General features: G+C 30.5%; 3 protein-coding genes and 1 non-coding gene across 4 annotated transcripts; 3 read left to right on the top strand and 1 right to left on the bottom strand.

Moving 5' to 3' along the window:
* Positions 1-1,927: 1,927 nt before the first annotated feature.
* On the bottom strand, positions 1,928-4,866 carry LOC131005991 (DNA replication complex GINS protein PSF2). Its single transcript, XM_057933143.1, has 8 exons — positions 4,708-4,866; positions 4,528-4,602; positions 4,300-4,414; positions 3,635-3,731; positions 3,521-3,551; positions 3,346-3,441; positions 2,635-2,784; positions 1,928-2,346 (listed from the first exon to the last, which is right to left on the bottom strand). The coding sequence occupies exons 1-8, from the start codon at positions 4,753-4,755 to the stop codon at positions 2,326-2,328; spliced, it is 633 nt and encodes a 210-aa protein (XP_057789126.1). The 5' UTR covers positions 4,756-4,866; the 3' UTR covers positions 1,928-2,325.
* Positions 4,867-13,679: 8,813 nt separating this feature from the next.
* LOC131005934 (receptor-like cytoplasmic kinase 176) lies at positions 13,680-17,156 on the top strand. Its single transcript, XM_057933054.1, has 6 exons — positions 13,680-13,958; positions 14,658-14,974; positions 15,448-15,583; positions 15,672-15,814; positions 15,903-16,026; positions 16,238-17,156. Exons 1-6 carry the CDS (start codon positions 13,904-13,906, stop codon positions 16,639-16,641), a joined length of 1,179 nt encoding a protein of 392 aa, XP_057789037.1. The 5' UTR covers positions 13,680-13,903; the 3' UTR covers positions 16,642-17,156.
* A 1,436-nt stretch (positions 17,157-18,592) lies between these two features.
* LOC131006013 (elicitor-responsive protein 1) lies at positions 18,593-21,766 on the top strand. The gene is made up of 5 exons (XM_057933163.1): positions 18,593-18,803; positions 19,702-19,767; positions 20,352-20,508; positions 21,326-21,461; positions 21,607-21,766. Exons 1-5 carry the CDS (start codon positions 18,737-18,739, stop codon positions 21,664-21,666), a joined length of 486 nt encoding a protein of 161 aa, XP_057789146.1. The 5' UTR covers positions 18,593-18,736; the 3' UTR covers positions 21,667-21,766.
* A 981-nt stretch (positions 21,767-22,747) lies between these two features.
* On the top strand, positions 22,748-22,820 carry TRNAK-UUU (transfer RNA lysine (anticodon UUU)). The gene has a single exon. It is a non-coding gene; the product is annotated as a tRNA-Lys (tRNA).
* Positions 22,821-25,427: the final 2,607 nt, after the last annotated feature.

The following is a 25,427-nucleotide window of genomic DNA, read 5'->3' as shown; positions in this document are numbered from 1 at the left end:
AATTTATGAGCACAATAAATTGTCGATAATATTTTATATTAGAAAAAAAAAAGTGTGTTAAAGTATTTAACTAGTCAAGATTCGTTATAAGTATCAAGATTCGGATTGAGCACTGCTAAACATTAATAAAATTAAAATGTTATTCAATATGAATTTGAATTTAGCTGATTTTGATTTGTTTGATGATTGTATGTTTTATATATATAGGTGCTGAATATCAATTTGAGTATTGTTATTTTATTAATTACTGTTGATAGTTTCTGGATTAATTTTAGGTTATAATACCCTCGTATTACAATTGAAGCATTATTACAATTGCTTCAATTGTTTATGATTTATAAATAATCCAAAAGGTGTATTCAGGGGTAAAATGGACCACGTACAAATGTGGATCACTCATTGGCTGAATTTTCTTTTTAGTTTTTTATGATTATTAAAAGTCTCAATTATTTGACCACAGCTTGAATCGCCTTTTTGCTAAAGTATATGTACAATAATGATTGTCACAACAAAATGTTAAAAAGTATACATTAATGATGGACATCAATCAACTTTAGATGGCTCAATATTTCAAAAGTTCAAACACTGCTCCCTCCTTTATTTCAACATTTTCATTGGGCTTAAATAAGAAAGAGAAATAAATATATTCACGAATCTTAGTTAATATTATACTCTAGTAACTTCATATATATTACAATATATTCACGAATCTTAGTTAATAATGAAAATATATTACAATAAATTGACCAAATTACAAAAAATATTTATTATATAATCAAATAACTTCTTACAAAAAATAATCCTAGTGTTACATAAATAGTACGTATTTTTAGGCTGAATATATAATCCACACTAAACTTTGACATCATTATAACTTTTTAGTCTAAATTTATGATTATTATATAAATAGCACGTACTTATCTATGTTGTTCAACTTATAGCCCGTTCAAAATTTTCAACCACTCTTCAAATCAAAACTACAAATATATTGAACTCAAATAGCCAAAATTAAGTTGGATGATCAAAGATAAGCTGGTCAAGTGTCTAGATGTATAGAACTCAATCGAATGATCAATTTCACTTGGTTGAAATTTTTCACTCGGGCTACAAACTAAACAAAAGAGATAAGTACGGGCTATTTTTATAATAATAGTAAGCTCAGGCTAAAAAATAATCATGAGATCAAAGTTAAGGCTATTTTTAAAGAATAACCCAACAACAAAAAGATAGGAAACTAAACATACAAAAGCATTTTGAGTGGAAACATACATAAAACAGAATTATTGAAATGGAGTATAAATGCACATGCATATGCAACCTAATAGTATGAAAGACTAACATAGACAGAATATAGCAATGTCCAGCTCGAGCATCTAAACACGACCTAATTATTGGTTTAAACCAAATACTAATCATAGACGTATGATGATATATGCCTAAAGTCGTCGACCATGTATTTCTTTAGAGTTGTCACATATTCTCAGAATTTTATTACAAATTGTCAGGTACATAAAAAATGTGTCATAAATCTATATTTTTTTTAATAAACACTCTTAACCCTGACATGTGTCTACAAGAATGCATATAAGATTTTAATTTAAGGAAGCAACTCTCCTAGAACACATGCTACATGTTAGGAGTTAGACACATCCAGATAGTCAGGAAGGCAGATTCAACATATATATATATATATACATGTGTGTGTGTGTGTGTGTGATTTTTAGCAGACCTCTAAGTTTAGGGACAGCTAAAAAATGAAAAGGTATTATTACCCTCAAAAGGTATTTAGTTAACTAAGACAAAAGCAACAAACTGCAAATATATAACACCAATTTAGGAGCACTCCAGTTCAGCATGTCTAGGAATCTCAACTGCCATAATCATTGGTTGAGATAAAAACCTTAACAACAAAACACAACACACACAATTTGAATTACTGGTAAATTTTATTGAACTAGACATGTTTATGGCTGACTGTTTCACAAAAATATGATTATGCAATTAGATGTCCCTCACAAACCACCATAGAACTATACAAATAACTGAATAAGGATGCATATTACCAGCAGAAATGCATAGCAGCTGAATAAAATGCAAGGAATAGCCTTACTTTAATTAAAGGTGTCCTTGGATAAGATTAGAGGCCATCTGTTGCTGTAGATTGATTCTTCTCTTCAACTCAGTCACTCTCACAGAAAAGGCGAAACATTTGAGGGATAAATATATAAAGGAATCGGAGTGCCGTTAGAGCAAATTACAAGAACTCACTATTTGTAGTTTGATACCATTACAAATACATTTGTACAGCATCTCCGGAGATTGGAATCATCTATCTTTCAGTTGCCGCTGAAAATCAAGAGCAGAAGATAGTCATTAGTCAACAAGCACAGTCACTCGTAACGATGACTAGAACAGTCAGATGATCTATTTTCGGTTATTACCAAATGCTACAAGTTATAATAAAGTATCAAATGCTTGATGGAGTATTGAAAAAGGCGGATGAGTAAGCTGGCCGAAAAGATTTGGATATATGAGCAATAATAGTAATTTTTACTTTTAGAAGTGTAAGTTGAACCATTTGATATGCCAACTTGAGTCGTAAGGGGGATTAGACAGCATAATCATGCAACTTACTCTTGGCCCACGATTGGTCGCTTGTTGTCTATTAGGAGCGTGGTCAGATTCTTGTATCATATCAGAACTACCAAGCTTATAAAATGTCTCGAGAGCTCTTGTAACAAATGGGCGCACTATATTTGCTTCCATAGCAGATAAATTCTTGAGCTGCAAGTTTTGAGGATAATGATGAGAAGGGAGAAAATACAAATAGTTTCATCCACACTAACATATTAAACAATCTCATATTGAATTTCCATTCACTAACAACTGTCAAATGTGACAAAATGAGAAGAAATATATTGCATAAATTATCGAAATGATGCTACCAGATATTCTCGACTGGTTCACAAATGCATTTTTTATACGAGTTACCACTTACCAGATATTGTGCTAATGAATATTACAACTGAGAAACATCCTTATCAAGAAACAGAGTTAACAGCCATACTGAGACCCAAACCCATCACAGCATACATAGGCCAGTGACTGTAAGATCGTTAAAAATAGTTCAAGAGGGTTGTGAACAGGCAATCCACAAAATAGACCAATTTAACAATGATAGACAATAGTTTTCTTCACTGAATATGATATTGAAAAGGAACTCACACTTCTAAGACATTATCATAACTGAAGGCATCAAAAAGTTGCAAAACCAAATATGTATCCACATAGCCCTGTAGACTAATATACAGCAGTGGAATTACAAACTCAAGAAAAATTTCATACCCTCAGCGCATAAGTACGTTCCTTTGAGATAATCTCCAAGCCTTTCCCAATTTTATGAAACCTCACATCCTTGATGTCCTCAATGAGGGACCTTACCTATATGGAAATTGGAATCAAGATTCCAGGAAAATGATAGGCCAAAGAAAGAATATGAACACGACAACAGCTCACTAACCATGTAGATATCGGGAATATCGTCTCGTGCACTACAAAAAAGAATATTTATATGTTCAAAACCACTGCCCAAAATATAGCAGGAAAAATTAAATCATTACATATAAATACTTACTGATCAAAAAGAAGCCTCGATATTTCTACATAGTGAAATGGCAAAGGCTGAAACTTCTCCGAATCTCGCTCTGCTTCCAGTACTTGTGATAACTTATCTATGGAAAAAGCAGATATCGATAGCATAAGAAAATTTTATTTTGGCTATGTGCATTAGAATGAAATAGGAGATTTTAATACAATAGATTGAAGAGAAAGGGATCATGGAGGAAACTAGATAATAATTTGGCTTTTCGCAGGGCACGCCAGTCTTTTGTTTCTCTCTAATTTCCATTTTCAATAACCAGTGCACTGGCCTTTGATTGCACTGCACTCTATCAAATTGGTCCAACCTGCCGGCCTTGAATCGAGCGACCCACATAGACAATAATGGAAAACTGACTTGTGGTGATAGAGAAGGGCATCAATGTTCTTAAAGAAAATGCGTATGTGATCTGTGAATTTTGAAGAGAAGTGTTTTGGATTATATGAAAAAAAATTGGACGATTGTAGGATAAGCTCCGACTGCGTAGATGAATTGGCAAATCGATCAAAAGAAGTCAATAAGATTAACTGATTAACCTAAATAGATATCACTCTAATTTTTTCGTAGTATTAACAGTAATAACGCCTCGTCGTACTTCCATTAGATTAATCACAAAATGAGTGTTTCTGCTTCGAACTCACCAACAGACATCCACTCTGGAGCTCGAATTGTGCACTTCCCTCTCTTCTTCAAGGCCACGGCCAGCCACAGCGGCGCTTGAGTTGGTATTTGGGGTCTAAAAGGACCGAAATCCCCCTGTTAGCAGAGGAAATCAACCACAAACAGTAAATTAAAACATCAATGTTGTGCTTGAGCAGGAAATCCAATTAAACGCGGAAGAAGGGGGAGATTTACAGAACAAGTCATACAGATATAAAATTGAGCGGATCCATTCTCAAATTCGGAACAATTTCAATCATTTCATCCTCCGCAAGAAACTCCAGCTGCGTAAATAAAAATAATAAATAAATATAAATAAAATGAAGGTAAAACTGAGAAAATTGGCGAATCGATGCGATTGGAGAAACTTGAGAAAGATGAAAACGGACCTCTGCGGCCGAAAACGCGGAGCCATGGGGATCGGAGGCGCCGGCCATTTTCCGTTGCGGCGGTTGTATGGAGTTGGGCGGAGGTGAGTAGGATGTGAGCTCCCAGCCCTAACTCTCAAGTCTCAAGCAGGTGATGGCGGGAATTTTGTGGGAAATTTGATTTTATATTTTTTGAGGCAATTTGATTTTATATTTTGAAATAGCATAAGCAAAACGTTGTTTTGATTTATTTTTTTATTTTTTTATTTTTTTGAAGATTCATTGTCCAAATTCCCAAATGGAGCTATAGCTAATGGAGTATTTTTTTTTGCTAGTATACTTTTTTGAGAATAAGCTTTGATAAATAAAAATAATAAAATTATTTATTTATTTATTTTGATGAATTCAAATTTAGAAATATTTTAACGTGTTTGAATTAATTTATTTTATTCATATTTCATTGAAGAAATCATACTATTGAGAATAAAAATATTCAATGATATATCTTATTAATCATGCAAAAAAGACTGGAATTGAAAATAAAAATTACTAATATTAAGGATAAAAAATAATTAATCATATATCTTAATAATCATGCAAATTAAACGTCTCATTTAAATTCACCAAAACTGTAGTATGAAATGGCACAAATCTTTCTACTAAGCACACTCACAATTCTTTATTTTCCACTATTTGAATTCTACTAAGTAACGCACATCATCTATCTATATCATCTATTAAGCAACGCTTGATGAAACAAGTATCAACACCTTTAAATAAAATAATAAAGACAACGAAGATTTTACGTGGTTCAATCATAAGATTTTACAAGTGAAGAGTCACGCTTACTTTTATTAAAAATAGAAATGAATAATAAAAAATGAGACTATAAAAAAAAGATATAAATACTAAAAATTAAGCCGAAGGAAGGGATTAATATTTTTTTGGCTAGTTTATTTTTTAGAATGAGCAAAGAGAAACAAAGTTGGATAGTGACTTCTTCTACACAGCTGTAATGGCATCGTTTTTTATTGTCTGATTTGGGTGTCGTAGGCCCAAATATTTCAAATAAAATGGGTCGTGGCCCAATAACAAAATTGTGGTCCATTGTGGTTTAATTTTTCAAAAATAGATGTTAAAAAAAAAGAAAAAAAAAGAGAGCTTTATATAACAAAACAGGGAGCCTTTATTTTGAATATTTTTTGAGATGATGTTTGGCCCATTTTGAGATGATGTTTGGCCCATTTTGAATATTTCCTTTGCATATACATGGGCCAAAAAAAGGGAGCCTTTACTTTTTTATAAAGAAAATGGCAGTTAAATGTTATTGTTGTTTTTTTAATTTATTTATTTTTCATCATCATCTACTATCCTCATAAGTAATTCACGATATTTGTTGAATGTATAATTCAGTACTATAAAAACATGTATAGTTTGGGACGACACGATTTTAAAAAATCATATAAAGTATAATGCGAGTGGAGAAAGTGTCTCACATTGATTATGATGTTTAGTGAAATAATTATTACTATAAATGGGTTATGCATGTTTTTATGAAACAGATGGAAAATGAAAACTATGCATGTTTTTATGGGACGGGAGGAGTAGTTCGCAGCTTTTATAGAAAATCAAATTTTTATTTATTTCTAATTATAGAAAGAGAAAGGATGGTTCAAATAAGTTCGAGCATATAATATATTTCTCTCATTTTTAAATAAGTGTCATATGAGGAGTATAATTTTACATGTATATCATTAATTATATTTCCCGACTTCAAGATTTTAACTTTGATTATCTTCTCTCTCTGTCTATTAAGTGAAGAAAAAAAATAAAGACAATGCATCTAGTTCTAATATTAAGATATGAATAGAAGTATAAGTTTAGCTTAATTTTATTTCAACATTCTACAATGTGACTTTTAAAAAGAGATCAAAAGAACTCTACAATATGACACTTATTTGAAGACAAAATGAATATAAATTTTGAATAAATTTATTAACTATGATTTAAATCTCGTGACCAAAATTTCATTTTGTGAAATGTGCATCCCCCTTGGAATCATTAAAGCACATAAGTCTGTAAAGGTTAAATAAATGCCATATGTTAATGCAGTCAACCTATTGACTTTTATGTTTAACCACACAATAAAATAGAAGATAAAAAAATAGTAAATCATAATGGGACCAAGATTAGGAGAGGCCAGTTGGTGTGTTTCATAGTCCCAAAGTCAAATCACTTTTTAATTAGAACATATTTCTGTTTTTCTAATTTTTTTTAAATAGTATTATTGTATTCATAATCATACGTGACATGACTAGGCTATATGTAAATTAATACTATGTGCTAATCCAAATTAGCATATATAGCGACAATTTGATAAAATCAAACTGGGAATTTTTTCTTTTTCTTTGAATGTGAATGCATTGTTTGTTTCTTCCCTTCATGAGTCAAAGCTATACCCTACATATATAATTGATTGGTCTATTCATAAATAAAATACGTATGGATAATAGAGTATTGGAAAATTGCACAAACAAATGGGCTTTTTTATGCCCTAGCACATGCTACAATTGGTTTAGATATATGGTGGACGGAATTAAATATAAACTTAATTTCGTGATAATATATATATATATATATATATATATATATATATATATATATTAGATAAGATCAACGGTTGAGATTTCGTCTCCTTTCTTTGCCTATATTTGTGTTTTCTATAGAACTTTGCACTATATATATATATATATATATATATATATATATATATATATATGAAAGAGTTCAATGGAGAACACTAAATATTCAAATAACAAATTTTAGCCGTGATATTATCTAATCTAACGGTCAGCATTTATTTACGCCATGTTCAACGATTTTTTATGTTGAACGTATAGAAGGTCGAACCCCATAACCCCAAAATTTGAATATATGCAGGGACGGAGCTAGGAATTAAGTTCGTGGGGAGCTGAATTTGTACGGGGGTTCGGGGGCGGTAGTCCCTGAGAAATTTTTTTGAACTTCCGTATATTAATTAAGGCATTTTTTACTAAAATACGAGTATGATAGTAATAATAACGAACAACATTTCCATAGATTATATAGTTTCAATATATTACAATTAGTTTCAATACATTACAATTTTTTTTTTGAACATTTCGGATATTTTAGGCATTTTTTATTAAAAGACAAGCATAATCTAAATAACAAACAAATTTTTTTGGGGCATTTCATACATTTCCTATTAAAAGACAAGTATAATAATAATAGTAATAATAATAATGAACAATATTTTCATAGATTATATAGTTTTAAATAACACAATTATCCTTTAGTTAAGTATATATGAGTGAATATAACAAGCAAATCAACTTTTGTATAACCAAGTTTCACTAAAAATTATATGAGTGAATATAACAAGCAAATCAACTTTTGTATAACCAACTTATTAAATTGGATTTTAAGTAGAAATTATATTGGGCTCGATTATAGAATGGGCCACAAAAAAATTGTATATACACATATATTTAATTAAACATTTATATACATTTATATATTTATGTATATATATACATAGAAAAATTTAAAATTTTGAGGGGGCGGTGGCCACTACCAGCCACCCCCCTGTCTCCGTCTCTGAGTATATGTTTACGTCATGTAAAACGGATTTTTATGTTAAATATATGAACGTTCAACAAAATGACTGATAAGTTCAATATAGTTTGATGGTGTTATCCATTGAATGCGATCATATATATATATAAAGATTGATACCTAAGTAAAATATTATATTCAGAATCAGAAAGAAAGGCGAAGCTATAAATAATTTTATTTTTAAAAAGGCAGTTCACCCCCCCCCCCGCCCCAAAAAAAATTCAATGCTTGTAACCAAATTAACAAAAATACAAAAGTATAAAAAGAAATTAATTTCAAATGAACATGATGATTTTGAGCCTATGTCATAGATGCTAGGTCATCACACACAACTTCGCCAAAAATGGGATTTTTTTCGTTAAAGATCAATAATTTATGCTTTTAATAATCACCACAATCATATACAAAGAAAAAAAAGGTACGTACTTATAGACATTACCGGTTGTCGAAAGACATAGTCAAAGAAATTAAATGAACAATTTTTTTTAATAATTAAAAGTCATAGCATGACACCAAACAAAGAATATTATTGTTTCATTGTCTGATTATCTATCAACTATATATCATTATTAGAAAAGCATTTCAATTTTTTCAGTAGTTTTCTTCTTTAATTAGAAAACATTTAATTCCACCGTCTCAAAGTAAATACTGGTGTGTATTTTTTCAAAACGATCTCATTTGATTTAATTTGTTTCCTTTCAAATTAATCACTTACACTATATTAAAGATAAGCTCACACATATTTATATTATAATTAATTTTATATTTTTAAATAATTGTATCGAAAAGAAATAGGCCTCGAATAAAATGGAATGAGAAATAATAGTGAATTAAAGAGATTTTATATATATATATATATATATATATATATATAAATTTGCAATATCTGATCATTAGCTGCTAAATATAAATATATGGCGATGATATGTAAAATGATTATAATATTATATTTTCATAGAGAAAGAATTTGGTGAAAATGCTATCTTTTGTGATCATGAAAATTGGTTTGAATAAATCACTAAAATTTATGCATACGCTTATTGTAATGCACGAATAACTATTTAAACTTTGATTCGAATTCTGGTGCGGACAAAAATTTCATCATATTATCTGAATATGTTATTTATGCATTACAAACAGTTTATTCATAGATTTATATTACTCTATTTATCATTCTCATTTTTTTTAAGAGAAATAACATTCTCCTATAATAGTAACCTAGCCCATATTGAGGTGGTCTTGGGTACAATCGGATATACTGTACAATCGGGTTGCACCATCACTTAGATCTTGACCGCACTCTGATTCGAACTCGTATCCTAATCTGAATCTTATAAATAATATTATTTTAGATGTGAATCAACTCGATTATACTCAAGTTTTTGTGACCCGAATTTGATAGATCTATCAAAAAAAAAAAAAAAAATTAAGAGAGAGAGTGCCCATTGACTTTGTCATGCATGTTCCGACTTCCATTCACGAGAACGCATATCATATAATTAAAACATCCAACGCCAAACAATATGAATACTAAACATATTTAAATTTATTAGGTCACATGGAGCATAACCAATCCAAGGAAACATGATAAAAATAAATAAATCAAAAACCAATTATATGTTCTTATTATATCTACATATCGGATTAAGAATATTGAGGACTCGAGGCAAAGCATTTTTAAAAATCCCACATGTGAAAAAAGAGTATACAAAATAAAATTTATGAAAAAAATCATTTCATATATCTTGCTTTCTCACCCACAAAATTGTAATCAAAATGTTCCAACAAAATTCTTTAACGACTTTATTAATTTTAGCTTTCACAAGTACTACTCCCCACGAAAGTGATAGGGTGAGACATAATTATATAATTAAACTTAAAAAAAATATATAATCAAGATGTTCCAACAAATTGCCCCGAATATCTTAAATAAGACTTTATTAACTTTAACTTTGAAAACTATTACTCTCCAATAAATTAATATGGTGAAACATTATATAGTATCATAATTATAATAAGATATATAACGAAAATATTAATATGTCAAGGTAGTTGTGAACTTATTTATTGTTGAGTATTTGATACTCAAGTTTGGTTGTTGTCATTATGTAGACAAATTTGCTAGTTTTGCTCTCATAGTATCTATCAGTGTCTGATACTTTGGCTGGTACAGTCAAGCACATGTTTGCTGCTATATATTCGTTTTTGAAGTATATGTAGTGGATTTTTTATATACTTGCTTTCTGAGTCCAGAACATGCACGTTTCCTTGGTTATTGGAAGATAAGGAGTCATCAAGAAGAGTCCTTGGTCACAATATCTCTTTTAAGGTTTCACACGACGAGAATATTGGTTGGAGGTGGCTGCGTTTATTACTCTTATTCATTGTTTAAAGAGTTGTTTGTGAGTGTGTCGAGTTCGTTCTGTGCGTGAGTGAACGAACTAGTGAGTTTTGCTTTTTACGTTTGTAAGCAAAGTCTGTGGTGTTTTGGGTTTCTTGTTTTTCCCTTTACCAGCCTATTGGTGAATATTATTTCGTGGGTGTTGGTGGTGAATAGGATTTATTCACGCTTAGAGAGTTGATTGTTGTTCTTCTCTCAATTGTTTACGGTAATGAGGGTTTGGGAAGATATCGTAGCTAGAATGCTAGAGAGTCTGTCGTGTAAGTCCTATATATATCTTATCATCATTAATAAACGAATGGACGTGGCCCCCCAAACGTAGGTTGTTTAACCGAATTGGGTGAACATTTCTAGTGTTCAATATTTTTATTTTCCGGATAACTATTTCATTTATGTATCGTCCATTGAATTTAATTTCACAAATTTTTATAGTGTACAAATATATAAACAACATATGTTATTTATTTATAAAAATATAATTATTAAAAAATACCTCAAATTTTGATCATACAGTGATTTTTTATTCTAAATTTATAAAAATTACAAATATAATCTAAATTTATTTATATTGTTAAGCTTATAACTTAAGTCAAATTCAGTCAATTAAAGAGTAACATAGCTCGTCGAAAGCTAACTTGTTAGTTAAAAAAATTATACAATTTTTTTTTTATCTTCACATCTGCTCAAAGCTCTTAAACGTCATCGTTTTACTTAAAAATTCAAATTCAACCGACTAACATAAATTTTTGAACTACGATAATAAAATTTTATGCAAGTCTCCATTAATGATTAAAGAAGCTCCCTACTAAAGTATGCAATATCCATAATTGTGGCGACTATATAATAAATTAAAGGCCGATGGTACGGAAATTATTGGATATTCCAAACAACATTATCTTTTTAATCAAGCAAAGGTTGAAGTTTATCTATATGAATTTAAATCAATTTTACTTTAGTGAGAAAAATAAATATGGAGAAATAAATCTGACCAATCCAACGGCTGGAAAAGCATGCAAGCCAACCACCGTTTGTCATCTTCTAGAAGGTGGTCATTACACAACAAAAGAGATAAGACCACCTTCCCTCCACATGATATAAATAAATATCTATTAATTCTTTTTCTTTTTCTTTTAAATCCCACCTTTTGTAATATGTATATGTATATTACTCCCTTCGTTTCAATGTATCTGAGACTTTTCCTATTTAAGGCGTTCCACTGTAAGTGAGACTCTTTCCTCTTTTGATAAAGATTTTACCCTTTAAACACATTTTCACCTACAAACAAAATACATTTTTCTTAATTTCTGTATATAAAAAAAAAAGGTCTCACATACAGTGGGACGAAGGAAGTATTACACGAGGATGTTAGTTTAGACATATACTCCCTTCCTCCACCAAATATTATCATGAGAGAGGGAGACACATATTTTGAAAAAAAATTATATTATTTATTTATTAAGTGAAAATAATAGTCCACAAATAAAAAAAATTAATTAAGTTAGTGAGTAAGAATGAGATCTACATGTTAGTGAGTGGAGAAAGAGACACACAAATTATTACTAAAAATAAATTATGACAACTTTTTGTGAACGGATAAAAATGACAAATTAGGATAATATTTCGTAGACGGAGAAAGTAATATTCTTCTTCTATTTTGATTATATATATATATATATATATATATATATATATATATTTGTTTTATATGTTCATTACTTCCAACTCCCATTAAAAAAATATATTTTTAAAGTAGTTACATGTGAATACAAGAAATTTCACATTATTCTTATTTTGGATATGAATTACTTTTTTCCATTGGAAATGTCTCAAATTATATGATCGAGACATTTCAAATGGGACGGAGGAAGAAAAAATTATGTTCTAAAACATACTAACTTTAAATTGTTTTCATTTTTCGCCTATTCATCAATTTTCTGACTGAAATGACAAATCAAAACCACCATGACAAGCAAAAACGACGTAGACATCCAACTACATTATCGACTATATCATTCGTACGTTAGCTTTCAAGCGTTCATTTCAATATTGATTTGAGAACAATTCAAAATCGTGAAAATCACAACAATTGAAAATTCGTATGTTTTTTAATTTATGTGCAAAATGGAAGTTATGTGTGTTAGACACGATTACCTCTAGAACTTAAAGAAAACTTGTGTTAATGTCATGTCATATTAATTGTACCCTTGAAAAGGAAGGGTTATTCTTAAAAAATAGCCCCAATATTGGGAATGAGATTCAATGTACCACATTTTATGTCTCACTTCGTGTTCCACTTTCAATTTTTTTTTATTTTTTTATATATTTTTTCTTCAATTTTAATTTTATATGCTTCAGTTTAATTTTGTGATTATTAACTAAGGCTTATTCCATCAAATTAATTATGGTATATAATTATTTTTATAATTTAATTTCAGTTTTATTAGTTAATAATTGGTTGATAAATTCAAAGTCATGGTATATACTTTTTTTTAAAAAAATATTTTTTGAAATAAAATTTAAGTATAATTTATAGTATTATAACAAATTTTATTTTTATAATTTTTTTTAAATAATAAATATAAGAATGAGACATAGTAGTACACATAAAACTGTGGGATACTGGATCTCATCCCCCAATACTGACCACGTGGTAATTTTTTAGCTTGAACTTATAATTATAACAAAAATAATTTTTATTTATTTATATTATTCAGTTTATAATTTATTAGTTTCAAAATTTTCAGCCATTTTTAATATTTATAAATGCAAGCTCAAAATTTGAGCTATTTTTTTTACGAAAAAATTTATGGCTTCATCACTGTCCAACGCATACATACAAAACATGTATCTACGTCGCGAGCAAGTTGCAGAAGCGACAGTTGACTGAAATGTGAGAAGGAAAAGTCAACCCTTATGGCTTTGAAAATTGTAATGACTGGTTGCCTATAGGAGCCAACCTTCTCGTGACTCCCAACTCCAACCCACGTAATAAAACACACACACACACACACATTAAATACGCTTTCACCACACATTTCTCTTTTCCTTCGTTCACACCTCCTGCTTGAATTTTCCAGCTGTGGGTTTTCGCTCTAGATTGAATTGCATCCTTATCTCCTTTCACACCTCTGAATCTTGCTCTTTGAGGGGAGAGAATTGATGGGTTCTTGCTGCAGCGCCCGAATACGGGCGCACCATAGCCCTCAGAGAGATGGTTAGTGTGTGTGTGTGTGTGTGTGTTTAAAGTTGTTGTTTTTCTTGAGTTTTATGCAAGTTGAAGATAATTAGAGAGTGTTTTCGTTTTTTTGGTGGTTTGGGGATTTTTGTGTTTGAGGTTCACATTTTATCATGAAAATTGCTTGTATTCTTTTATGGAAATGGAAGATAGTTTCTTGTTCTAAATATGCAGTTCATTTTAGTTGGAGAAATATAATATAGATTTATATTATTTGAATTCTTCGAAAATTTCACATTGTTGTGAATTAACTCCGAATTAATGCTGAGGTGGTCGACTGAAATATCTACGTAGCTTAAACAATCGATGTAGTTAGTGTCTACGCTGCCTCAGCTAGTCACGATAGCATTACTTTGTCACTTCAGATAGTCACGATAGCGTTACTTCGTCGGAAATTGACAATCATGTGAAAAATCAGAACAATTGAAAGTTCGTATATTTGAATGCAGATAGTTCATGTGCAAAACCAGAATTGAGTGAAAGTTCGTGTATTTAGCCGCAATTATCCATTCTTGCATAATGTTAATGTGATGTGATGCAAAGTTGATGTCGAAGTCACTACTAAATTGTTCAATATTGGAAAGAAAACACAAAAATAGATATTGCATGTTGTTGATGCAAAATTGTCCAAATATTTGATGGCTAACTTAGTTTAGGCACATGATTTTTCCAAAACAGGGCCAAGTTCTAGGCATGTTAGCTTTGATGGGGGGGAGACGAGCAGCAGGCGCTCGTCTCCCTCGTTGCCATTGACCCCTCGGAATGAGGGTGAAATCTTGGACACCGGGGGTTTGAAGAGCTTCGGATTCAATGATCTCAGGATATGTACTAGAAACTTCCGCCCCGACAGTGTGTTGGGGGAGGGTGGATTTGGCTGCGTCTTCAAAGGGTGGATCGATGAGCAGACTTTCAAAGCCGCCAAGGCGGGGACAGGAACGGTTATTGCTGTCAAGAGACTGAATCAAGAAGGTTCACAAGGTCACAAAGAATGGCTGGTTAGTTACCATAACTTGTCTTCTCTTTTGTTTGATGGATTAAGTATTGTGTTTTTTTTTATCAAATTTGGAAATCTTTCTTGGATTAGTACAACCTTAATTTAGAATGGCATCACTTGTCTTTTCTTTTGTTTGATGGATTCATTGTGTGTTTGATCAAATGTACAACTCTTTCTTGTATTACTACAACCTTAATTCAGAATGGCATCACTTGTTTTTTCTTTGGTTTGATGGATTCATTGTGTGCTTGATCAAATGTACAACTCTTTCTTGGATTAGTACAACCTTAGTTCAGAATGGGATCACTTGTCTTCTCTTTTGTAGTTTTGTTTGATCAAATGTACAACTCATTCTTGGATTTGTTTGATGGATTCATTGTGCTTGATCAAATGCAGAACTCACTTTCTTGAATTAGTACAACCTTGAATTCAGAATGTCTAAATTTGGTACATTTTTTCCCTCTTCGATTTCAGACAGAGATCAATTATCTAGGGCAGCTCCACCATCCGAATCTAGTGAAACTGATCGGCTATTGCTTGGAGGACGAGCACAGGCTTCTGGTTTACGAGTTCATGCCTCGTGGCAGCTTGGAGAATCACTTATTCAGGAGTGAGTTGTTGTTATTAGTCGATTGTCTATTACAAATGAGATACTTTTGTTTTGTTTGTCACAATCTCTTGGCCATGTTGTTGAATAGGGACGTCGTATTTCCAGCCGTTGGACTGGACTCTACGCATGAAGGTCGCCCTTGGCGCAGCAAGGGGGCTCGCGTTCCTTCACAGCCCGGAAGCCAAAGTTATATATCGCGATTTCAAGGCCTCCAATATCTTGCTTGATGCTGTATGTGTGATCATTCTCTAACTTCACTCTATATATTCAAGAAAACAACTCTACAGTCTTTGCTTACATGTACATATTTTGCCAACAGAACTACAACGCGAAGCTTTCTGATTTCGGGCTGGCTAAGGACGGGCCACTCGATGGAAGAAGCCACGTATCCACACGAATAATGGGCACCTATGGCTATGCAGCTCCGGAGTATATGGCCACAGGTATACGGCATGAATATTCGAACAAATTCTTGAACTACATGAAATTTTTACTTGGATTGTCGAAGCCCTTCCGTTGATTTACTCGATTCTTCGTCTAAGAATGTCACAAGCCAAGATTTTAGATCAAAATTAGATCATTACATCATTCATTCACATTTCAAGTAGCATGTTTTATTTTTTGGGATCTTAGGTTTCTTCTTGTCTTGTGTAGGCCATCTGACTGCCAGGAGCGACGTGTATAGCTTTGGTGTCGTGCTCCTAGAGATACTGACGGGGAGGCGCGTGCTGGACAAGAACCGGCCCCATGGAGAGCAGAACCTGATCGAATGGGCGAGGCCTTACCTAGCAAGCAAACGGAGGGTGCTACGCGTCATGGATGCCCGTATAGAGGGCCAGTACACGCCTGGTGCGGCCCTACGAGCAGCGACACTAGCTGTGAAATGCATAGCCATGGAGCCTAGGTACCGGCCCACGATGGACGAGGTTGTGAAGGCTTTGGAACAGCTTCAAGACACAGGTATTCTCAAGCCTGAAGAAGCTCAGAGACATCTTCACATTAAAAGTGCACAGAATTCAACCAGAAAAACTGCTTCCTATCCAAGACCTTCTGCTTGATTATAAGGGGAAAAAAAAGATTAAAAAAATGCAATCTTTTTTGAAGGGTTGTGGCTAAATTAGTCTAGTGTTTTTTGGGCTTGAGAGATCTTGAAATTGTGGGATTTCTGGACAAATTTGCTCCGGGGGGTTTCTTGAATATCACCGGGAATCGCACGGGAGAGGAGACGTCGTGGGGCCGATTTTCGAAAATTTGGCGGGAAAATCGGTGGGCGGAGGGACGTTTCGTCTCCCCGTGCAATTTTCCGGTGATATTTATGACCCGAAATCGCGCGATTTTAGGGGTTTTGTAAAGACCAAAAATTGACTAGAAGTGAACTAGTTTAGTCACTCCCTAAAGTTGTCTTCCCCAAATTGAAATGTGGTTTGTATATGTAATTAGTTGAAAAGGCACAATGAGAAGTGTTGCTTAGGTTGTGCAGTAGTCCCCAATATGAATTGACTTATTTTTGTGTGGGAGTTTTAATTGCTTACACCACCAATTTAACAAATTTATGTACAGTTGAAATTTCTTTTGGGAATTTATGTTGACATTATAAGAATCATAGTATATCAAAATATGTTCTATAAAATCTGACAAAAATTGGACATGAACAGATCATAAAATGTTTGGGAGGTTTTTAATTCGAAGAAATTATCATCAAACACGAGGCCTATATGTACAATTAAATTTAGGGGTTATGGTAAAAAAAATTCATGAACTTTGAAAAAAGTTGTAATTTTCACATGAACTTTTAATTATGCTAAAAAAATACACGAATTTATATTTTTGTTGCAATTATCACCTAAGTTTGACTTTCAACGAAATTAGAGCTTAGTTAGCAATCAGAACTTCACCTGGTGTTGACCTAACTTCTGATGATGATGAGCATTTAGAAGCTCCGATGTATAAGAAGGGAAAAATTAATATACTTGACTTAATTTCGACTGTCAACTAAATATTATATTTTATTTACTTCAAATGTCATTTAATTTGAATATATCATTATTATTATTATTATTATTATTATACAAAATTAAATTTGTCAAAATAAATAATAAATAATTATAGTTTCATTAAAAAGAAATAAAATTTTTATTTTTTAGTAATCTTATATTCGTGGAAATATACAATATGATGAGAGAGGGAAAGAATGACTAATATCAAACATTCCATCGAGAATAACGACTCTCCTCACAAAAAATATACCAATCATACAATTGGGAACGGATGCATGAATCACCATTTTCATTCTTGTATATCAGTCATGTCCTAATTTGCGCTTTTAGAAGTAGGAATAATTGATGTAGCTTCAAAATAAAAATACAAATCGATGTTAATAGAATCACATATATCACTATAAGTTCAAAAAATCTGCCATAATTTGGACATGAACATCTCATAAAACGTTTGGGAGTTATAACACCTTCCAAGAAATTCTCATCAAACACGCAGCCTATAGATCTAGTATATATACAATTAAATTTTAAACACGTTTTCAATTACAAGAACATTAAATTCCAACTGAAAAAAATGAGTTATTTTCAGTTCTTAGATCATAAAAATTTACAGTACATAATTTATCGTTTTATTGGATGAATTCACGATCATGTATTCGAATCTCACATAAAGCGGAAATTTCAGTTCTGAATCATACATATTCCACACAAAAAAAAAATTATAATGTGTAGCAAACACTAAAATTATGTAAATCTTTTTTTTAGTTTGAATCAAAAAAAGTAAATTAATTATTTTTTTTTCTTCAATTTAATTAATTTATAACACTGATTATAATATGACAGTATAGCTCTATTGTTACAAAAATTCCTCTAAAAAGTCGTGACTGACGCCAAGAAAGAAAAAAGTGATGGTCAACGTTGGGACCAAATCTAGAAGATGTTGGCTGCATATTCTTCGAAATTTCAAATTTCTCTCTTCTATATATGTATACATATTTGGTAACTGCAAATTATATTCACTTTCAAATAATATACTGTTATCATACAATTTCATTTCATAACCAGAACAAAGATCATCTTCTATTATTTTTATCATAAATAAATTAATTAACATCCTTTTTCATTCTTACCCTTTTTTTCAGAGAGAGAGAGAGAGATGGGAGAGGGTATAATGGAGGTGAAACTGATAGGAGCAAAGGGCCTTAAACGTTCAAATTTCTTCGGTATGTATACATGCGCTCTCTCTCTATATTTGCGTTTCTATAGAACTTTGCCATATATATATATATATATGTGTGTGTATGTGTGTGTGGCCTCTTAGCTGAAAAATGTGATGCTTATTTAAAATTTTCTAAATAATCATCAATCTAATCATAGTTCTTTGATTATGTGAAACAATTGGTGCCAAAATTATGTTAAATTTTTGTACTCCATAATCATCAATCTAATCAATTGATTTCTCTATATCGAGAATTCGATAAATGAATCAATGTATTTCAATGGTATGGAAGTAGTGGAACTTTCAAGACTTGCAATTCGGTCCTCAACAAATCACAAATATCCTTATGGTATCTACACAACTATTTTTTTGATTATGGAGTATTATTTTAATCCAAAACATATCTTTCGGTGGCCGAGATTAAATTAACCCGATATTACCTAAGATTGAGTTGGCCAAAGACTAATTTTTGTCATAGGAGCTACGCCAAGACTCATACACTAAGACTAATCCTATGTGGCACTCTCCCAAGATTGAATCACGGGCCCCGTATCCACCCAATCGAACAAAATATGATAAGATTAATCTAATCCTTCAAACCAAACGGCCGATTAATAGACAACTTTGGATACTATTTACTAGTATTTTTTATAAAAATATGCACAGAATATCCATCCTTGAGTAGATGGATGGATAAAAAAATAATAATATAATAAAATTTACGTGAAAATCAGTGACACTCTAACACCGAAAGAATTGATTTGACACACTTAACTGCGGGTTAGAAGTGTGTTAAACTTAATACTGTCAATTTTTGCTAGATAGAATTGGTGTTGAATAATTGATTTCATGTTTTTTCAAAGCTTAAATTAGTTACATACATTTTTTTATGCATGGTACAGGTAAGATCGACCCATATGTTGTGATTCAATATAGAAATGAAGAGTACACGAGCACTACTGCTAAAGGTAATTAATTATATTGATATTTTCTTTTTTAAAAGAGAATCAATGGTTCCTCGTCTTACCAATTAAGTTGCGCTTCGTTGTCTATTTCTATTCTTTTTTAATTTACGTTATATTAATTATTTCTTGTAGTAAATATTTCTTTACTTCTCCTATATCAACGAGTTATTTCAGACATTAATTTTTGGACTAGATTTTCACGCGTTTGCATTTCAAAATATTTTATTGAGACAATAGAATGTAAGCCGTTTGAATTTTGATCAAATTTTAATTTTGCTCATCAACAGAATTTACCGATTTTATTAATTATGTTGGATTTCAGCTCAACTTACTAAAACGTCGTCGTTTTGGACTGAAATTGCACATAATTAACTAATTAATATCGATTTGAATATGAGTAAATTTTAGACGGCCATGCTAATTTACATTAAATTGGGCTGGACAAACTTTTAAGTTTAATAATTGTTTGACGGACTTTTAATTGGTGCACAAAATCAAAATTTGATCAAAGTTTAGTATTTTATAAATTCATATATATGCTTGTGTAATAGAAATAAATTTAAATTAAAGTGTTTGAAATGTTGCAGGGCAAGGTAGGAGACTGGTGTGGAATGAAGAGTTCAAATTTAAAGTGGAATTCCCAGCTTTGGATGGATCAGATGATTACCAAAATAATTACAAACTATTTCTTCGTATTTTCAACCGTGACACCTGCAGAAAAGATGATTTTTTGGGTCATTCCACGTAAGTTCTATTTCATTTTCATTTAAATTTTTAATCTCACTATTTTATTTATTTCTCTATCTTTAATTAGGTTTTGTATGCGTTACCTAGACATGAATTTTTTGAGCGGTTCGACTTTGAGAGTCATGATTAATTATGTTCCGAACTTTCAGCGTTTTTCATAGAATATTCCGATCTTTCATTTTTTTTTTTTTTTCTGAAAAACTTTGAACTTTCAGTTTTTTCCGTACAAAATTCGGTGATGAAAAGATGATTAAAAATCCCAAACTTTTAGCGTTTTTCAACAATGACGGTCCTCAAAATATTTATTTCAGCGAGATAATTCATCCTTTTGTCACCGAATTTTGTACAGCAGGACATTTTATGAAAAAAATTGAAAATTCGGGGTTTCTCAGGAGAAAATTAAAGTTCGGAATATTTTGTGGAAAACGCTGAAAGTTCGGGACATAAAACACTATTAACCCTAAAATTAATATGAAACTAGTTATTTTCTACGGTTTTCATACGTAATATAAATCATATTTATAATAATGATTAATTATATCCGGCGAAAATAATAATACGAAATATATGATTTTAACACATCATGGTATTTCAATACATTCTACCAAATATATTATTAATATCTTACATAGTCGAAGACATTCTAGTCCAGGGAGCTCTATATATAATAAATTACATCACAAATTCAATATAATTTAAGACACATTACATTTATATGTACTAATATATATGAATCTCCACTTCTTCATTTTTAGCATGTTTCTTTAATTAAATGGTTTGGCTAATTTTTTTTAAAATTAATATTTATATGCAGGATCCATGTGAAGGATTTAATTGAAATAGGATTAGAGAAGGGCAAAGCGGATCTTGGCACACAAAAGTTTAGGGTTATTCTCAATGATCTTAGTTACCACGGTGAAATTCAAGTTGCAATTACTTTTACTGCAAAGGTATCGCCCGAATTTAATTAATTTTATTTTCAGGAGAAAAACTCATTTCTGTGTACATATTATACTGTCATACATTTAGCTATACAAATATATTTTATAATTAATATGTTGAATTGATTTTCTTTATTAATTTTTTGTTGTGCAGGGTGAGACTGACCAACCAAAATACTTTGTGGAGAAAGAAAATATATTTGTAGTATTTTGAGGGTGGATTTTCTAGGTGCACCATATACATTTTTTTATATTCTTGTAGATTAATTTCCGAAAATAAATTCATTAATTTAATTTATTCTTTTTTCTTTTTTCGATTTAAAGTTCGCCTACATATACTCCATATTGATATTGTAGTATTATCTTATGCAATTATAAATACGTATATTAATATGCAACATTTTTTTGATGTATATATATTAATCACAAATTCTTGTGTGCACCATGGAGCACGGTGCTCCCGGGTTGAGAGTAAATTTGGAGTATCCATTTGTATTTATAGATCTGGAGTATCAATTTGAATCCAAATATGTCCATATTTACTCTCAGTGCGACCCGGGAGCACCGTGCTCCATGGTGCACACAAGAATGCCTCTATATTAATTGGGAGAAAATCCAATAAGAATGGACAAATATGATGAGAAATGAGAATGAATTTGTAATATTATATTTTCAAATATATGATTGATATTTATTTAGAGGGGGTAGAAATTTACATGGATTCCAATCCTTGAAGAAACAAAAAATTTACCAATTAATTTAATAACGTTATTAAGTCATTACGAGTATTTTATGCAATACTATATGCTGACTTATTGAGCTAGAATATATCCAGTTTAAATTATACTCCCTTCGCCCCAAAAAAATTGCCCCAATTTCTTTTTTGGGATTCCCCCAAAAATTTGCCCCAGTCTCTTTACTTTATATTTTTGTACATGACCTCACCATCTACTTTACAATTACAATCATTTAAACACTATTTTTGTACATAGTCCCACCCTCAAATAACTTTTTACCAGCTTTTATTAAAACTTGTGCTGCCTCAATAGGAACAGCACGAGTTTTAAGGAACAAAAGTCTTTCATCTTGCGATCTTTTAATTTCTTTATTTACTATAACATGTTTATCAATAATTTCCTGTACCACAAATTTGTTTGATAATTCCCTAATAAAGTATGTTTATTATATCACATTAAAAGACTGAAAACTGATGAATCACGGGGAAATGGGGGAAATTATTAAATCAATTCTCTAATAGTAAATTTCAAAAATAAACGACAAATTAATAAACATTAGCCGTCTTAGCTCAGCTGGTAGAGCGCATGGCTTTTAACCATGTGGTCGTGGGTTCGATTCCCACAGACGGCGAAGTTTTACTATTTATTTAAAATTTTGCAAATTCTACAATTGTCTTATGGAGTATTAAAACAATGGTTATTTTTTAAAAATATTCCAAATTTTGACCATACAAATTTTTAGTTTGAATTTATAATTATTATAAAAATAGTTCATATTTATTTATGTTATTCACTTTATTAAAATTAAGTTGAATGATTAAAGCTCGGCTAGTCAAATATATCTATACTATATTAAAACAGCAGTTTTCAATTAGAAATTGATTTCAAATCAATTTGAAATTGATTTGAATGGCAATTTTGATAATACTTTTAATATGAAGGTTAAAAAAAAATTATTAACACCACTAATATAAGTATAAAACGCTATTGTGAAAATAAATAAATCCCACGATCGAGAAACATGCGGGCTACCACAGAGCAATTGGGCATTGAATCAATTTCTTATAGAAAATTATTAAAATTCACTTCAAAATTAAAAGGAAAAGAAGAAAAAATATTAATAGGAATATAGTGGGTACCGTTGAGGGTGGTAGAAAAATAAACAAATAAAAGGGAAAAAAATTTGATAACCCTAAACTTTCGAAATGAACAATTAGAATTAGTACTAAGAGCACTCCCAGCAGATCACCTAAATGCATCACTAACTCTAAATTTAGGCTAAAACAATTGAAAATGAGATAAAAAATGCATCCAGCAGATCCCCTAAATTGGATGGGGCCCACAAAAAATTTTACACCTACCTAAATTCAATCTTAAATTTACACCCACCCTAAATTTATTTTAAGCTTATAATTAGTAGGGCCCACACATAATTATTATTTTTATGTAGAAAATAGGAGATCTGATGTATGCATTTATAAAATCGAGATCCTAAAATTAAATAGGGAAGCTTTAGGGAGGAATATAGGAGCATAATTTTGAGATTTCTGCTGGGAGTGCTCTAAATGAAGTCAAATCTATACTATATTAAAACAACAGTTTTCAATTAGAAATTGATTTCAAGTCAATTTGAAATTGATTTGAATGGCAATTTCGATAATACTTTTAATATGAAGGTTAAAAAAAAATTATTAACACCACTAACTCATTTCACACGTTCACACTAATTCAACAAAAATATATTAATTACTTAGAAAACACTATTCAAATATATTTATTCAATTTGATTTTCTTTTAAATTCATCAACTTTAATTTATAAAAAAATATTCAATATGGATGTTAAATTAAAGATAATGACGATATCTTTAATTTGATGTAAAAATTATAAAAAATAAATTTAAAACCAATAAGTTATTATAGTTTAAAGTCACCAAATTTTTTTTTCTCTCTCCTCTCTCTTCTCTCCTCTATCATCTCCTCTCTCACTTCTCATTTTTTAAAATTCACGGTTCTTTCATTCCTTTTTCCATATTTTTTTATTTTATTTTTTATGTTTTTACTATAGATCAGTATTTTTTATATTTTACTATTTATATTTTTATTATATCAGTTTAATGCAATTACAATGATGAAACTTATATTTGTTCATTTTAGAAATCTTTAGCTTAAAAATATTTTTTTAAAGGTCAACTTTATATTAATATAAATTTGTAGATAAATAACTAATATATAGTATATCTTAAAAATCGAATTTTTAAGCTTCAAAATTACTCATTGGAAAATCAGTAATTAGAGAACCATTATCGATTTTCTTTAAAAATAAAAAATAAAAGTAAATTGAAGAGTTTAATTTTTTAGTAGCACATTTATTTAAATTTACTGAAATTGTATACATTTTATTTTGGAAAATGAACGACACATATCTCATGTTAAACCCTTTATTTTTTCACTTTCCAATTGAAAAAAAAAATGTATACATTGTAACTTTATTTTAAAATTTGAGCATAAACAAAATATATTAATTACTTAGAAAACACATTAATTATCGTATACATTGTAACATTTTTATTTATTTATTTAAATTATCGTTCAATTTCGATGATGGTCGTGCATCGCACGAGCGGGCACATACTAGTAGATGTATAAAACTCAGTTTGATGATCAACTTAATTTATTCCAAAATTTTGATTTTGAGTATAATTATTTTCGTGTTAATTATAATTATAATTCCAATTAAAAAAAAAGTCAAACTTTGAATTATTGTTTAGAAATAACCCAAAGATACTGCTACACATCCTCTCGCAAAACGATAATGCTTGATGATTATGTTTTTGAAAGAAAATCCAAGCAACTAACCATTTTTATCATTTTTCTATCGGTGGACTTTCTTTTTAATTAATTGTTCCGTGACAATTCCACTAATTTTGTAAAGGTATAATTTTAATTTATAGCCTCAACTTTCAATAAATTTCAGTTTATAACTTTAACTTTAATTTATTTTCTGTATAGCCTGAATTTTGAGAAATAATTTAATTATAAATGCATTAAAATTATATTAATAGACTATTTTTATCGTAATTACAACTAAAATGATGATCAATTGTCACAAAATTAGAATATAATGCATTATACACGAAAAGAGGTTTTCAACGGTAGGTAGCACATCATCATCGGGCCACCAGTGTAATTGAAATTGCGCCAAAAAATTAGTGCGACGATGCCAACTGTCACACTCGA

The sequence above is a fragment of the Salvia miltiorrhiza genome, chromosome 1 (assembly GCF_028751815.1).
Source record: "Salvia miltiorrhiza cultivar Shanhuang (shh) chromosome 1, IMPLAD_Smil_shh, whole genome shotgun sequence".
NCBI classification, from domain to species: domain Eukaryota; kingdom Viridiplantae; phylum Streptophyta; class Magnoliopsida; order Lamiales; family Lamiaceae; genus Salvia; species Salvia miltiorrhiza.
This window is presented reverse-complemented; position numbering and strand designations above follow the sequence as displayed.